This window comes from Haplochromis burtoni, unplaced genomic scaffold (genome assembly GCF_018398535.1).
Source record: "Haplochromis burtoni strain Fernald_Lab_line unplaced genomic scaffold, NCSU_Asbu1 Contig_37, whole genome shotgun sequence".
Lineage (NCBI taxonomy): Eukaryota > Metazoa > Chordata > Actinopteri > Cichliformes > Cichlidae > Haplochromis > Haplochromis burtoni.
The window spans coordinates 2787912-2804591 of record NW_024582398.1 but is presented as its reverse complement, the minus strand read 5'-3'; the positions used below and the strand labels follow the sequence as shown (position 1 = coordinate 2804591).

At 37.6% G+C, this 16680-nt stretch overlaps 1 protein-coding gene across 2 annotated transcripts in view; it reads right to left on the bottom strand.

Moving 5' to 3' along the window:
• Positions 1-207: 207 nt before the first annotated feature.
• Positions 208-16680, bottom strand: part of ptprea (protein tyrosine phosphatase receptor type Ea) — a gene marked incomplete in the record, with an annotated part of 71005 nt that continues 54532 nt past the window's right edge. For both annotated transcript variants that reach the window (XM_042219750.1, XM_042219751.1), the window contains 18 exon segments: positions 208-1944; positions 2071-2206; positions 2349-2500; positions 4418-4543; positions 4762-4896; positions 5024-5100; positions 5291-5384; positions 6221-6370; positions 6521-6656; positions 6957-7120; positions 8226-8345; positions 9943-10040; positions 10146-10182; positions 10324-10400; positions 11699-11789; positions 12678-12814; positions 14036-14080; positions 16184-16257. In XM_042219750.1, the coding sequence (XP_042075684.1) occupies positions 1870-1944; positions 2071-2206; positions 2349-2500; positions 4418-4543; positions 4762-4896; positions 5024-5100; positions 5291-5384; positions 6221-6370; positions 6521-6656; positions 6957-7120; positions 8226-8345; positions 9943-10040; positions 10146-10182; positions 10324-10400; positions 11699-11789; positions 12678-12814; positions 14036-14080; positions 16184-16257 (1924 nt within the window).

Here is a 16680-nt window from a genome sequence, read left to right as displayed (position 1 = left end):
ACAGTTAAAGTGCAACTCTGTTATGTAGAGTGAATGCAGCATTTTCTCCACACAAATATCGCATTAAGAACACCCCGCTGTCACTGATTCAAAAGCAAAACAAACAAACCAAACTGGCAGCTTAAGCTGTCTCCTGTGTATCTCACCTAAATTTGAAATGAAACATAAAAGCTGTTGCATATTGAAGACATTTTTTTGAGACACCCGCAGCATTTTCAGAAGATTTTAATATTGCAATTTGCATTTCAAAGACACTGAGAGTCAAAAAAGGGATAGGCCACCCACAGAGATAGCAAAGGCAGAGCTGTAGGTTAAACAGCCTCTCCTCGAGTTTCTCAAAAAGGGTGCACGGACAGAAAAGGAGCCATGGGAAAAATAGACTTGGGTTGTTTCTTGTGCTTAACCTCACATCTCCCACAGACCTATACATTTAGCACACGAAAATATGACCAATCACTTGACAGGTTCTTGCTGTTCAGCGAATTTCACAATGTTAGCACTTTGTCATGTCAGCCTATATTTACATACAGCATCAACAAAATTGCTAATGGAGTACCAGATGGATTTACCTCAGAAAAATGCACAGAAAAGCTCAAACATTCAGATACTTTCAAAAGACTCAAACTCCACTGGACAGTTTTTATTTAAAACATTCTGCTTCCTCGTTTTTACCACTGTGCCAAAACAAACCAACGGAATCTAAAAGATGTCAAAGAAGCAGACGTAGATATAATGGGCTGTTTTTGTTTCTCTGGCATTAGACAGGCACTGAAGCACCACATTGGTATATTGTGGTTTTTGCCATTACAGGACTCAGGATTAATGATGAACTTCTATTACTTCCCTGTATAGTGACTGTGCATCGTAAAATTATACTGCAGTTACTACATTTGGAGACCACACTTCCTGTCTTTAAAAAGTACATATGGCACTAATTTGTGTAAAACTCTAGTCTAAAATACAAATAAAGCAGTAAACATGCTCTTCAGTATTACAGGTTCTTGGTAAAAGGCTTAGTTGTGTGCTTGTTAATGTGCAGCCACTTTAGCAAAATGCTTTTTGCTGTCTACAGACAAAAGGCAGACTCTAGTTATGTTACATCCATGTTCACTGCAGTTACACGACCTTTTGAGGTACAAAACGTTAAAGGTTAAGAATCTTTTGCGATTCTGCTACGTCCGTTGAACTTCTGCCTCAGTCCATATTTTAAAAAAACAAAGTAAAAACTATGTATCGTCACCTCAGCCTTTGGTGCGTAACTTTATGCCCTCTGCATTATGGTTGATGTGATTCATTCATTCATTTTCAGACACCGTTTCCATTGGAAAAAGCATCACAATCGTGATGGCCATGTAGCTCGAGGAGAATGAAAAACAGTTTCAGTATCACCTCTAATCTCAGAAGTCATCAAAATGAAAGAATGTATGTGTACAATTAACTACAACATAAAACAAATATTAACATTCCTGCCATCTTCTCCAAATAAAAGACAGGAATGTCATTGTCAATACATAAATACATTTACAATAACTACAACTTTTAAAAATATTATGTGGTCAATCCAAAATAACACAAACATTTAAAGTACAATATTATACAACAAAACTAAAATCGGACTCTGAAACAACACTTCATGACGAAGAAATGATCATACATGTTGTGAAATATACATTATTAATCTAGCTTTTTCATTTACAATTCTCATCGACTGACATACCATATATTACAGCGAGAAAGGAGCTGGAGTTAATGGTAGGACAAGTGCATAGCAAAATAGAAGATTATTTTAACCAAGTTAAAGAAACGCATAAAACTGACAAACTGGCTTTAGAAAACAACATTTAAAAACCGTGTTTAAGGCAAATCTCATCATTTAAAATTGGCATAGTCTGAGAAAATGTCAACAAAGTCTTGTACCACCCTGTAGCAGAAGTCATATTGTTCCTGTGGGACGGAAAGAAAAACAAAAAGATGGTTAAAGATGGACACATAATTGCCAACAAAATCAGCGACACTCGAGCTAAAGCGAGACATTTTTCTAGTGCTTTTAAATACTTGGGAACCACTCACCACTGTTTGGACCATGTGAGGCCTCTGCATGCGTAAACTCTTCACAGTTTGAAACACGTCCAGCAGGCCTTCTGCCTTGACTCGCTCCAAGATATTGCTCAGTGCAATGAACGTACCTGTTCGCCCTGCACCAGCACTGCAGGACACACAAAGCACGAACAGTGTTTGCAATGCAAAAATCCTTCTATATTTTATATTGTCAGATAAAAAAGAAGACAACAAATGTGACAAGGTAAGTGTATATAATATTTATATGAATAGAGTTCTATGTGTTGTACCTGCAGTGTACAACAATGGGGTGGTTCCCAGACTGCTGCTGCTGTTTCTGCACTGCGGCGATAATGTCGATCATGCCTTTCCCCTCGGCCGGGATTCCGATCTCTGGCCAGCCGTGGAAGTGGAAGTGCCTGATCATCCTTGTCTGCTTCTCCTTTGAGAGGAAACCCACAGGCGGTTGAGAGATCAAAATATCGTTCAAATATGATTTATTAGCAGCATATGAAAGCGTAATGGCAAGTGTGACGTCAATACAGGTGAAACGTGCAGCAGACGAGTGGTGGACATATGGGTGAGGCCCAGGGAGGCAGGAATGTACTACAAAGCCTCTGGGAGGTGAGGCGGGTCGAATTAAATAAAATATATGAGATGGGAGGCTCCCGCTTGATAACCCTAAACACTTCCTATCCTTATTTTTCCCTCTGGCAGCCCAGAGAGCTCGATATACTCACTTAGAGATTTGTTGCTGTTAGCCAATTGTATTAGAGCCTGTCTAGCTTTACAAAGATAAAAATACTTTCAACTTTCTAAAAAAAATCCTACTCATCTTTTAACTAACACTCTACTAAGCAACTAATCTGTCATTTCACTTGTTGATATCTTTATACCATTTTCACTCACATCTGTAGTTTAAATGATTTGAAAATCATTGCAATACAGCAATTTAAAAAATATATAGTACACCTTTATTCAGTTGTAAGGTTTTATGTATCAGGACATAATAGAAAAAAAAACCTTGTCCGTAAGAAGTTTGAAAATCGGGTAAATACAAGCATACATGACAAAACATCAGCAGGGATCTTAGGTAAGCAGCTGCTGCTGGGAAGGGCTATAAGTTCATTGACAAACACTAAACTACAGTGAGGAAGATTGCTGCTGTTATTGGTTTTAGCATTTAAAACACTCGATAAATGAAACGAGACAATACATAGTTTGTCCACCAGAGGGTACACACGTATTCTCTGTAATTCATAACTTGTTGTGTCAATAAAACGGTAGTATTTTTAAACTGCATCACTATATCGTCTTAGTAAGGATCAATGAATGAAACAAATCTGTTTGTTTCACGTCTGCAAAAGGTAAAAAATTATCTTCAGATATATTGACTTTCTTAAAAAAAAAAGAAGAAAAAAAAAAGAAAGAAAATCACCAAATCATTATCGGTATCTCTCTGTCAAACTTTAGATCACAACATTCAATACAGCCACCAATCTTCCCACCAGTGGATCTCCCAGCAAATTCATAACATGAGGACATCTGCCCAAAAGCTAAAGCTGGAGCCACATTAGCTCATGCACAGCAGATATTCTAAAAGTGATTGGCTTAAAAAAAATCATACAGAAAATGTATGATTGATGACTAAGAACCATTCTGAAAATGATTCTTAGTTATTTTACCGACTGTTTCTACAGTTTGGCTTAGTTTTCTTTAAATGACGTGGTGTAAATAACGTGGTAGTGTTCATCTGAGGTCCTATTTGCCTAATTTTAAGACGTGCTAATGGCAAGATGCTTTTAATTATTTATTTTTTAATATCATATCCTTATCCTTTATTTATTTGATACCCCTGAGCCACAGTCGCCCCGTGGCTCAGGGGGTTGGGAAGCGCATCTGTAACCGGAAGGTTGCCGGTTCGATCCCTGGGCTCTTTGTCCTGGTCGTTGTGTCCTTGGGCAAGACACTTTACCCTACTGGTGTTGGCCAAAGGGGCCGATGGCAGCCTCGCCTCTGTCAGTCTACCCCAGGGCAGCTGTGGCTACAACCGTAGCTTGCCTCCACCAGTGTGTGAATGTGAGAGTGAATGAATAGTGGCATTGTAAGGTGCCTTGAAAAGCGTTGTATAAATCCAATCCATTATTATTTATTGGGTAAGAATTCAGAAGTTGTAATGGAGTTATTTTATGTTGTGTTGTGACACTTGTTCAATTTTCATATTCTAAAAACCAATTATTTTATATAAAGGAATTGCATGAAGGATCAATAAAAGCCTTTATTTCACGATAACTGACAAAGATGCAGAGCAGGCGCGTTACATTTGCCTGTATTGATAGGACAGGTTTAATTTGCTTACCGGAACAAAGGTGAGTACCAAGTCTCGTAGGCTAAAGGTTTCACACAGGGTGTCTCCCTTTAGCTCTACTGTGTAGTCTCCATAGGAGACTGAGTCCTCTGTCGGCCAGTACTGGCAACATTTGTCCTGCAAAACAGATGAACATTTGTTTACTCACAGCGATGAATAAAAGAAACTGTAGTTTAACAAGTTAAATACTTCATAAATATGAACTTAAATAAATGTACAGTTTCGCGACAAAGGCAGGAAATCAGAACTGGGACGTTTTATGTTGTGTGTATTTGTTGTGTTTATTAAAGCCATCAATCATAGCTGGCTTGCAGCGATTAGTTACTGCAGCTTACCTGCTCCCTCTCCTGGAGCTCAGTGAGCATGACTATGGAGTGACATTTCCACTCCCACACCATTCTCCAAAAATCCTCCACTGTGTGCTGCAGAGGGCCCTGTGTGGCAATGTAGTAGTCCTTGTGTCTGTAGCCCTGAGTCAAATCAAAATATAAAGGACTTTATCAGTATAATATAAAGCTTCATCGGTACAATTATTTGTGTTAACAAAAATACCTTAAAACCTCAGAAAGAACAAATTAGGAAATACAATATGCTCACATCTATAAAAGACGCATTGACATAGTCTGTGTACTCTTGACCTCTTCTCATGGAAAGAATTACTCTGTTGAAGTCATCTGAAATGGAAACAGTACATCATAAACACGCAGATTAAACTCAAAAACATGTTTACATTAGTAGTATGGTATTGTAAGTATTGCAAGGGACAGAATTAGAAAAACATTCTAAAGGCAGCTGCAGGCACTGTAATCTGCAGCTCAAAATTTGACATAAGTTGGTTATTTATATGGATTTCATCTTACTTACAGGGAATAATTTGCAGAACTCTGTTCTTCTTCATGTTGGCTGGGAGGTTTCCTGTTCTCATGTTCTCTTTCATTATGCGCATGTTAGTCAGTTTCTAAACAAGGAAAATCTAAATGTTACAACTTTATAAAATATTCACCGTCCTTTGGTTTATGAATCAAAACAGGGGAAATAAACTAAGCTGCAGTATTGATGATAAATCATAATGACCATTTTGTAGCACAATTGAATTCTCATGCAGCAATAGAGGAATGTATGCAAGTCAGGTTTATATGTGCAGTGGTGTGCTGATTTTTGGTTTTTTTTCTTTCACATATTTCAGATACGTTTAGACAAAGACAACCAAAGGAAATAAAAAGGCAGTTTTACATCATGATTTCATTTATTAAGAGTAAACCAGCTATCTATGTGTACGTGTCTTGTCTAAACCTAATAACGGACTTTGACCATTTGTGATCATTTGCAATGAGTTGGTCTTCTTTGCTGATTTTGAAGAAGAGTGGTTTCAGATCATCAAAATTTGTTTGATCTGTTTGATATGAAACATGTGACAAATATGCAAAAAAAAAAAAAGAAAGAACTGGGGAAGAAGCTAAGTACCTTTTGACTGCACTATATGTTCTTAGAAGTGATATGACTGAAGGGGATTGAAAAAGCTAGAATTTCTTTTGCATTGATTATTAGTGTATAGTTTTAGTGCCTGCGTGGGCAGGTTCATAGTTTCCAGAACCTTCACATGCTTCATAACATTTATGAAAAGTGTTTCAATAACTGACAAATAAAAAGCTTAATAAGTTAAAATGACTAATAAAGAAACAACTGCATTTTTGTTAGGTTTTCTTTAGAGATTTCTAAGTTTAGTCTGTAATATTGTGTGAGCGTTTGTTAGATGGGATCCTTTAAGGGTCTGAATGTAAAAAGAGGTTCTACCTTAAACTCTTCCTCCAGGCCAATCCGATCACCATCATTAAAGGTGTTGTGCAGTTTCTGCAGATGACCTTCCAGAGAAGAAACATCCAGTTCTGTGTCTCCATAGAGGTAGTATTCAAGCAAGGCCTGATAGATGAATGAGTACTGCATCTGGAGTGAAAATACACACAGATGAATAACACACACTATGCATGGGCCTAGTTGCAGATGATTTACTGTAAAGGATAATTCACATGTCCCACACACATGCCAGGTGTTAGCGTTACGTCATGTGGCTAACATAATCCTTCTCCAACTCACATCTGTCTGGATGAGTTGCGAGCGCTGCTCTCGTATCTTGGAGACAAACCCAAATACGTCAATTTTCTGCTCTGCGTGCATCATTTCAATCATGGCATCTATTACAATGAAGGTTCCCGTCCTCCCAACACCAGCACTGGAGATGGAAAACAAATGACACACTGAGCTGAGTGAACCATAATCCTCAGCTGACACTAGCACGTTAACAGACATCAGGAGGGAACAAAGCAACATCTGTGCTTGTAAACACATGTATTGCAATAGTCACTCAAATGTTTCCATCTTTAGCAGAGAGATTGCTTGCCCACACACATACAAAGGGGATGTTTAAGCATAATACACTGATCTCCATAGAAACAAATTGGATAATTAAAACCATTAGGAGTAAACAGTAAAATACTGAACATTAGGCTACATTAGCTCAGCTCTCGCATACCTGCAGTGGACCACAATGGGCCCAGCGAAGTCTGGATTTACTGACTTGACCTTTTTGAGAAATTTGAGCATTCCAATTGGGGAGAAAGGAACTCCAAAGTCAGGCCAGCTGGTGAAATGGAGCTGGGTGACCAGGCGGGGAGTCTTAGCGGCGTCACTGGCCTGCTAAATAGACACAAGAGGGGGGAAAAGCCATTATCTCTTGTTGGTTGAGCATTCTGTTGAAGATCATTATCAACTCTGTCTTACTCCCAAACCAGCTAGGGAAGCAAAAACAAACCCAATAATTGTTCCTCTAAGACGAATTTGGGCCAAAGTGGTCCGACTGTTTCCGACTTCATATTTAATGTATCATCTAGTATTTAGTAGAGCCCAAAATTATATGTAGGTAAATCCACCCCTACTACTGGAAGGAATGGCTTAATAAGAGTATTAGAGTTTTGGGGGATTTATATATTATAATGGTGCACTGAAATCCTTTGAAGATATTGTGCAGCAGTCTGGAGTAATTTTAGTTTTTCATATACTTGCAGCTTTATCATTTTCTGTTGGGGATCTTTGGATCTGTTACAGTGGCTCCAAAATAAGTAGAATGTCTGGATAGAGTTCTACTAAGTTATGGGAAGCGACATAAGGCTTTAGTGTATTACTATGTTATTTCAGCATATGGGTAACAGAACCATGTTACCCCTAAGAATACTTGGGAAAACTACATTAACATGACATTAAATGGTTAAGAGTAGTTATTAAGTATATCAAAGCAATATCACAAAAAGTAAGTACAAATCTTTTCCAGTTTCATTTGCTACTCCAATCTGTTAGAGATGTAAGTCTCAAAAGGGGAATTTCATTTATGTTCTGTGGTTGCATGACAAAGTGCAAGGTTTTTGTGAAAGTGTTAAGAAAACTGTACGTGAGATTTCAGTTCCCAGTACCACTTAGCTCAAGATTGGTTGTTTTATGGGATTGGTAAATCTGGATGGGTGGTGATAAATACAATATATTGCTGTGATAATGGATGGATTCTGGTTTATTATGAGTGGTGAAACTTTGTTTAATTCTAGCCAAGTGTTGCTGACAAGTGCTACTATTGAGTGTTATGTATTGAGTTTAAAGACTAGACAGGAAGCTGTTAACGCTAACCAGCGTCATGGTGGCAATTGATTTTATCCATAGTTCTGGATATATTTGCTATCAGAAAAAAATAACCACAATTTATAATGTATGCATACTATGTGCAATAATAACAGAGTCAATGGTCAAAACTTACATATTGCACACAGAACTTGCGTATGGTGTAATCCACCAGGACTGTGAAGTCATCGACCGCTACCCTCACATTTCCGTAAGTCCAACAACCCTGGTCTGGCCAGTACTGGTAACATTTGTCCTGCAGAGAGATGATATCCATTAATATTAGTATTCATTTTTACTGATCTACATAGCAAAACTGATTCTCTGGCTTTTGCCATCTTAAATATAAAGCTGTGTCTTTGTAAGTGGTGCAGTGATGGAAATTAACACGATTAGCATCTTTTTGATGGCAGGAGAAAACCAAATCTCCCAGAGAAACCCGGTTCAAACCCAGGACCCTCTTTCTATAACCACGGAGACGCTGTGCTGTAATGAATAAATGATCAAAGCAACTGTCTGTGACACATCTAAAAAAGTTTCCTTTATTAAGACAAACGGGTAACTTGCACGACTTCCGTCGGTAAGCAAGCAGTTAGTATATGAGAGCGGTGAAACCACTCCATATCTATTTTTACTTGATTATGATACTACCTTGGACGACTTTATCTCACACGTTATATGACAACTGATTTGAACACATTAACACCCTTTTTAATACTTCCCTATTTTTATCGATCCTTTGTTAATAAAGTCGCCTTTGCTCACAGTAAAAACACTTCAAGTACTGTGCTGTGAAAAAGTATTTACCCGCTTCCTGATTTTAGTGTTTTGCATATTTACCCTACTTCAGATCAAAAAAATCTTTAATGTTAGACAACAATAATCCAAGTAAATACAAAATGCAGTTGTTAAAATAATGATTAAAACCTCATTCCATTTATTAAGGAAAAAAGCTATAAAAACGTACCTGACCACGTGTGAAAAAGTAATTGAATCAAGAAATACCTTAAACCTGTTTTACCTGTTTAATAAAATGTGGTACGCTGAGAGCATCATGCTACGATCTAAAGAAGCATATATCTGTCTGGAAAAGGTTACAAAGCCATTTCTAAGGCTTTGTGACTCCAGTGAACCATTATTCACAAGTGGAGAAAACTTGTAACAGTCATGAACCTTCCCAGAAGTGGGTGGCCTACCAAAAGTACTCCGAGTGCACATCGCAGACTCATCGAAGATGTCATAAAAATATCCCGAGCAACATTTAAAGAACTGCAGGCCTCACTTGCTTCAGTTAAGGTCAGTGTTCAAGATGAGGGAAGATATAAGAAAGACACTATCCAGTGCAAACTTTTTGTAAAGTTTGTGTACAGTTACATATTATATAAAAACATTGCAGCATTTTCTAAGTAGATCAACAGTCAAACATTTCTCACATAGAGCCAGGTAGGTTTGGATAGCTTTTTTTCCCCTTAATAAATTCAAAACTACATTTTGTATTTAATCCGGTTATTTTTGTTTAATATGGAAATTTTTTGATACAAAACATGTAAGTGCAACAATAAGAAAGTAAATAAGAAATCAGGAAATCAGGAACAGGGAAAATACTTTTTCCCTTAACATGTAGCAGAGAAACAGGCATCAGACAAGATAACATCATCTGACACCACCTTTGACCACAACCAATGAAATCTATATTTACATGTGCTTAAGGGAAACTTTACTTTTCACTTCCCTTGTCCAAAATGCTGTTAGAGACGAGAGTTGGTGGAAGAAGCAAACACTGTAGTTATAGCTGTAGAGACCACATGACAACTGAAGCACTCCCGTTATGAACAACGTTTAAAATCACTTACTTCTTTTCTTTCTTTCAGGTTTGTCAACATAACAACGGTTGATACTTTCTGCTCCCAAATCATCCGCCAGAAATCTGCTACGGTGTCTTCTTTTGGACCTAACAGATCCCCCCCCCCAAAAAAAATTAAATTAAACCACAATTTAAAACTAAAAATATATATAGAGATAATTATGTCATGTTTCTAAATGCCCTATAGCTTACCTTGTGCGCCTATGAATTTGTTCTTTTCCGTGAAACCCTATTTTAAAAAAAATCAAAAATAAATATAGGATTAATAATCTTCACTGTTTTTCACCTGAAATGGTAGAGATCAGACAAGTATTTAAATGCTCAAGAGTTCAAGCTCAAATTCACTATTTTGGCACAAAAAAGGACTCACATCAATGTAAGAGGCATTCACATAGTCTGAACAGGGATTTCCCTCCAGCTCTGTTAACACCACTCTAGAATGATCATCTGCAATGAAAAGTACCACAAATTTAGCAAAAATGCAACTTTTAAATCAGTTTACAATGTGTATCATTACTACATTATTAAAAATGATTATAAAATATATATATTGAGAAATATACTTTTGCTTTCTTGGAGATGGCTGGATGAGAAGATTAAAGCATGTCTGTGCAGTCTGAAGCCACAATCAGCAGACTACCTGACTAATTTGGCATTAAGCCTTTAAACAAGCAGTAACTTTTTTAAGGCTCTTCTGGTTTACTGTCATTTGTTTACACTATTTGTATATATTTACAGCAGACCCGTATTCCCTTAAACCCGGAGAAAGCTGAAAATACTGCACTCAGTGTATGTTCAAGTGATTCCCAATGTCATCATTTTGGTATTTGGTCTCTATTTAAAAAGGCCTGAAACAGTTTTCTCTCAGTGGAGTCTGTTGAAGTACAGTGACCTGAGTGTTTTTGATGGAATTGGATGTTTTGGCTCTGCAGAGACAACGCAGCTGCTTGTTGATAGCACAGAGACGTACTGTGATTACTGATCTGCAGAGCTAACACAGCAAGGACTATATGAAACGCTATGACATAAGAACCGTAGAATGTAACCACCTTTGTTCTTACAAATTTGTTTACCACTTCCCCTTGAAATTAAGCAATTATTTATATTTTATACTATTCATCTGTGGCTCTTGGGCAAACCTAGTCTCATTATAAATTCTATAAAACCTGTATTTCACAAATCTGGCTTCCAACAATCACTAATCCGTCATTAACGTGGTCATAGCTCTGACTGTGTCAGCACAGCAGCCCCTCCAACCTGCTGTTCAAACTTTCAGTTTGCAAGGTGCAGCCAATCATAATACAGCTGGGTGGGGGGTGGAGCTACACCAAGGCCAAGCGTAAGATGAAGATTATTCTGAAGAGTCCAAAAATAGAAACATGGCTCCATAAAAGTATAGGAAGTATATATTTCAAGTCTTTGTGATAGGGTGACTAGAAGGTTTGTATTAAAATAAGTGGTAGCTCTTGCCTTGAAAGCAAATGAACATGTTTCCATGGAATTCAAACCATTTATTTAAGGTGAAGAACAGTTTAAAAAAACCTAAACCGTGATGCATTGTGAAAATACAGCAGAAACCGCAAGTAAAAAAGATTTGTGATGAAACCACTTCATTGCAAATGCACACACAAACTCTTCTGAAGAATCTACTGTAGCAAGGGAAACAAGAGTGTTTGAGGCATGTGACACATGGGACAGGAAGCTTGTAGGTGTGACTCAGAAAACTGAACAGAAAGTATACTCACAGGGAAGGATGTTGGGGTATCTGTTCTTCTCCTTATTTTCTTCCTTGTTTGCTTCTTCGTATGTCCCTTGGGGATTACCCCCTGGCAAGGACTGCAAAATAAAATGATAGTTTTGAATATACGCGCACATAATGAAAAATGATTCGTCAGCAGCTCACGGCCAGTGCATTGTGTTCTGCTCTATGCAAGGCTTTGTTCAGCCTTAGTGTAGGCACTTCCTCTGCTGCCTGCCATAAACAGTTCTCCATTAAAAGCTGAGAACTTCAGCTTCCTCTGTCTGTACTGATAAACCATCTAAATGAAATCATACTTCAATGTGTTAACATAAAGCATGAATCATACTCTTTATTTTGATACAAATTCTAAATCATAGACACATATAGACGAAGGGGTATTTTTTCCATCTGCGTGGGTGTATGTATCAGACCAGTATCAGATCAGTTATGTGTCATGGGAGGTGCAATAAATAAAGCTCCCGTAGTTTTCCCTGAACAAAAATACACATGTAAGTCATGGTTTTGAACTCTTGCTCACATATGAACATGGAGAACATTACAGTTATGGGAAAACCCTTTCAGTCCAGTTTTGGATAGTTTGTGATAGTTTTGTTGCCACAACACAGATATGACGAAGTTTGACCATTGTAAATCATTTCACACAGTGTTACTGAGTAAGCAATTTAATTTATACTTTGTACGATTGTTAATTTAATTAGTAACTAAATTTCACTGGTAAATCATGCATAGAATTAGAGGTGGGGAGGCACTTGCAGTGTGTTTAAAAAAGGAAAAAAGTGAACCAATATTTCAACAGACCTACAAATGCACATGAATGCACCATAATAGCCCTGCCTCACATGCCTGATGTAAGCCATCACTCTGATTGTTTAAACCACACAAAACTGGTTTGTGACTACCGTTAACTACCGCTAATCTAACTTCCAGGAAAAAAATAAATAAATAGAAGTGGGGCGGCTTACATTGTACTCCTCCCTGAACAGCTTGCCATCATCAGCTGAGCGGAGCCTGTATTCCTCCTCTAGGTGGTCAACTGGGATGGGCAAGTATGTCTTGGAGGCAGAAGAGGATCTGGGCAGAAGAACCACCGTCTGTTGCTCTGTGGGGAGAAGAGACAGTGGGTTTATCACCCAACCTAAGCTGATTTCTTTGTTTGGTTTTAATATTTTGCCATTAAATTATTTGTTGTGTTCAAATAAAATTTACATTAGCATCATTCAGCTTAGTATTTAAAAGTTGTCCGCTATTAATAAATCAAATTGGTGTCGCTGTGATATTTAGCTATGTTAAATGAGTAGTTGAATGTAATTCAATGCAAAACATTTGATTTGGTTTATTTAGAAAAGTGGTTCCCAACCTTTTTGTCATGTGGCAAGGGAATCATATCTCAATTACTGATTTCACTTTAGGGGGTTACTTTGCACAACCTATATAATATTATGCAATATACTAGTTTCATATGTTTTTTTCTACAGTTCACCTTATGATTACCACTCTAATTTTATCAGTAATTTTAGGCAAATCATTGGTTTAACTAATAGCTAATACTTTATTTTATCAGATCTCATTGGCTAACTATTTTGACTGTCTATTAGCTACTTTTAGACACATGCTGTAGTTACTTAAACACTTTAAATAGCTAAAGCACTTATTTGCTAGTGTTACTTCCATAATTTCAATGGTATACTAGCTCCTTTTAGCTGACATCTTGAATATGTATCTATTAGCTGCCTTTAGCTGACTATGTTGACAGCTTAATTATTAGCCATGCATTTCAGCTACTCGCTAACGTTATTTTCAGCTGTAATTTCAACAATTTGTCTACTTCTTTGTGGTATTATGACCATTTATCCACTCCTTTTAGCTGTTTAGACTATTCTAGCCTATTAAATAGCATTACATATTCTGAAGACTGTCTGACGCTATTTAGTAAAAGACTAGACTAGTTCAGTCTACAATAGCGCACCTTGGGACTGAAGCATATCTGGTTGGGAATCACTGAATTAGTTTACTGAACTGCTTTACAATGAATCAAAAAACAAAATCATGACCAAACTGCTTTTCACCCACATGTGATGCTGGTGCGTGTTTGCTAAACAGGAAACAGAGTGCAAGTACTGGATGATCACCACACATCAGACATTAAAACCCAAAAAACCCAAAAGGAACCCCAGGGAGAACCCATTTACACCATCCCACAGGTTTGCCAGCGCACTGGCAAGGCATTCTGTTAGCGTCACAATTTGCAAAATACAGACTGGAAAAGTACTGAGAGAGGGTTAGTAAAAGGTTCCTGATACTGCCACCCTGTATACTTGACCTGGTGGTATAATGGTGTATAACGACTCAGTACTGTGTCCAAGCTCTAAAACATAACACACACATCACATCACTTGTAACACAGACATGTACAGAGGACAACACAGCACTGTGATCAAGCATTGCATTTCATTCATTGTGATAATGTAATCCTCATAGATGTACTGTGTACAAATAAAAAACTTGTATGTATATACACTCAGATGCCACTTTGTTAGGTACACCTGTTGAACTGCTTATTAACAAATATCTAATCAGCCAATCCCATGGCTGCAACTCAGTGCATTTAGGCATGTAGAAATCCTTAAGACAATCTTCTGAAATTCAGGAAGAGCATCAGAAAGGTGATTTCTGAGATTTTGAACGTGTCATGGTTACTAGTGCCAGATGGGCTGGTCTTTTCCCTCACAACCATCTCTAGGGTTTACAGATAATGGTCCAAAATAGGAGAAATTATCCATTGAGCAGCAGTTCTCTGGAGTAAAATGTCTCATTTATTTAAGAGGTCAGTGGAGAATGGCTTGACTATTTCAAGCTTATAGAAAAGCAACAGTAACTGAACCACTTATTAAAACCAAAGTACACAGAAGATCACGTCTGAACGTACAAAATGTCGAACCTTGAAGCAGCTAGACTACAGCAGCAAAAGATCATATACAGTGTCACTCCTGCCAGCTAAGAACAGGAAACTGTTACTACAATTCACACAGTCTTACCAAATTTGGACAATGGAGGATGATGAGTCTGGACTTCAATGATATTTGGATGGTAGGGTCAAGATGGCATAAACAGCATGAACAACAAACACAAACAACAAGCATGGATCCATACTGCCTTATATCAACAATTCAGGTTGCTAAAGCTGTGCGGGATATTTTCTTGGTGCAGCTTGGGCTCCTTAGTACCAATTACCACTGTTTAAAAGCCACAGTCTGCCTGAATATTATTGCTGACCATGTTTATGCCTTTATGATCACACTGTACCCATCTTCCAATGGCTGCTTCCAGTAGGATAACATGCAATGTCACAAAGCCCAAATCATCTATAACTGGTTTCTTGAACATAACAATGAATTCACGGTACTTAAATGGCCTCCACAGTCACCTGATCCCAATTCTGTTGCAAACGTTTGGCATGTAAGAAACAGGAGATTCACATCAGCCAAAAAGTCAACAACAACTGTATGATGCCATCAGCAAGGTGCCAAAATCAAAATGCTTCTGGCACCTTGCTGAATCTAATCAATGAAGAATTAAAGCATTCTAAAAGCAACAGGAAGTCCAGCCAAAGACTAGCAAAGTATACCTAATAAAGTGACCAGTGAGTGTATAATGAATGTAGACAACAATAAGCGATAAAATAAAATAAAAATAAAAAATAAAAAAAGCAATACAGTGTATATTTTATAGTTTCATTATACAGACATATTACTTTAATTAATCAATCTTTCAAATCGTGTAGAATTTAGAATTAAAAAGCAATTAAGTACTACACTTCCCTATCGAGTGAAAGTTTCAGTTTCATATAAAATACTTTTGTAATATGACACTGTTTCATGTTTAAAATTATTGTGATCGGCAGCAAGATGTCAACAAGATATAACAACAAATTTGGGGTGTGCTGTGTATTTTGTTTCCCCTTAGCTCAGTGATATACTATTTCCCATTTGGATAAATACAACATGCTCTCTACATTCCTCTGTAGCGTTAGACAAAAATATACTTCCAAAAGAAGATTGAAACATGTTCAGTGAGTTCAGCGAGTTTCCTGTAAGAGCTGATAGCTCCTGTCATGTGGTACTTTACATGAAACTATTATGATGTCGCTACAAGTTGTCAAAAACTGCTCAGAGAGAAGAACTACCCTTTGTACCAATAATGTTCCAAACTAATCTTACATACGCTGGCAAAAAGCTATACAAAGTGGTAAAGATAATAGAGCGTTTTGTTTTTCACATCAACCACAGGAAGTTTAAAACAACCACAAGGCAATGGTGGGACAACCTGCATATACAGTTACAAATATAAAACCTCTTTGCAGCTCCCTATCGATGCATATCTTAATCTCTAGCCTGTTTTTCACTTTAAGTTTCTGTTTCTGTGCACCACGTTTTAACTCTACAACCCACAATGTGTCTCACAGTGTTACCTTGTTCCTCCAGGATGCCATTTGGTATCTTCTTGTCAACTGTTGTGACTACAGCTTTCCTCTGGTTTTTTAACCTGCAAGGAAAAGAACAGAGACGTTACCGCGATGTAAAACACAAGAAAAGATGATGACATGGTAAAATCATCTACACTGTTTTCGTTTAACCAAAGTTCTTCATTGTAGTTAAATTATAACATCTGCCAAAAGATAACCTTGAAAAAAAGCTATCCAACCTACCATCTGAAACTTGAGAAGCTATTTTTTCTCATTAGCTGATGTCAAGGAGAGACAGAGTTGTAGTCTGAATGCGGTACAGAATTTGTTATTCACTCTGTTAAGTTGCCTACTTCTACTGTCACAGTCTTTTCTGTTCGAAGCATGAGAGGGAGTCAGCCTACAGCACTTCCTGACGGGGCTCCGCCTCAATGACTAAAGGAGGAAGTGTTTGTCACCGGAGCTCTGCCCCTGAGCCTGGCTAATAGCCAGTGAGTGAAGAG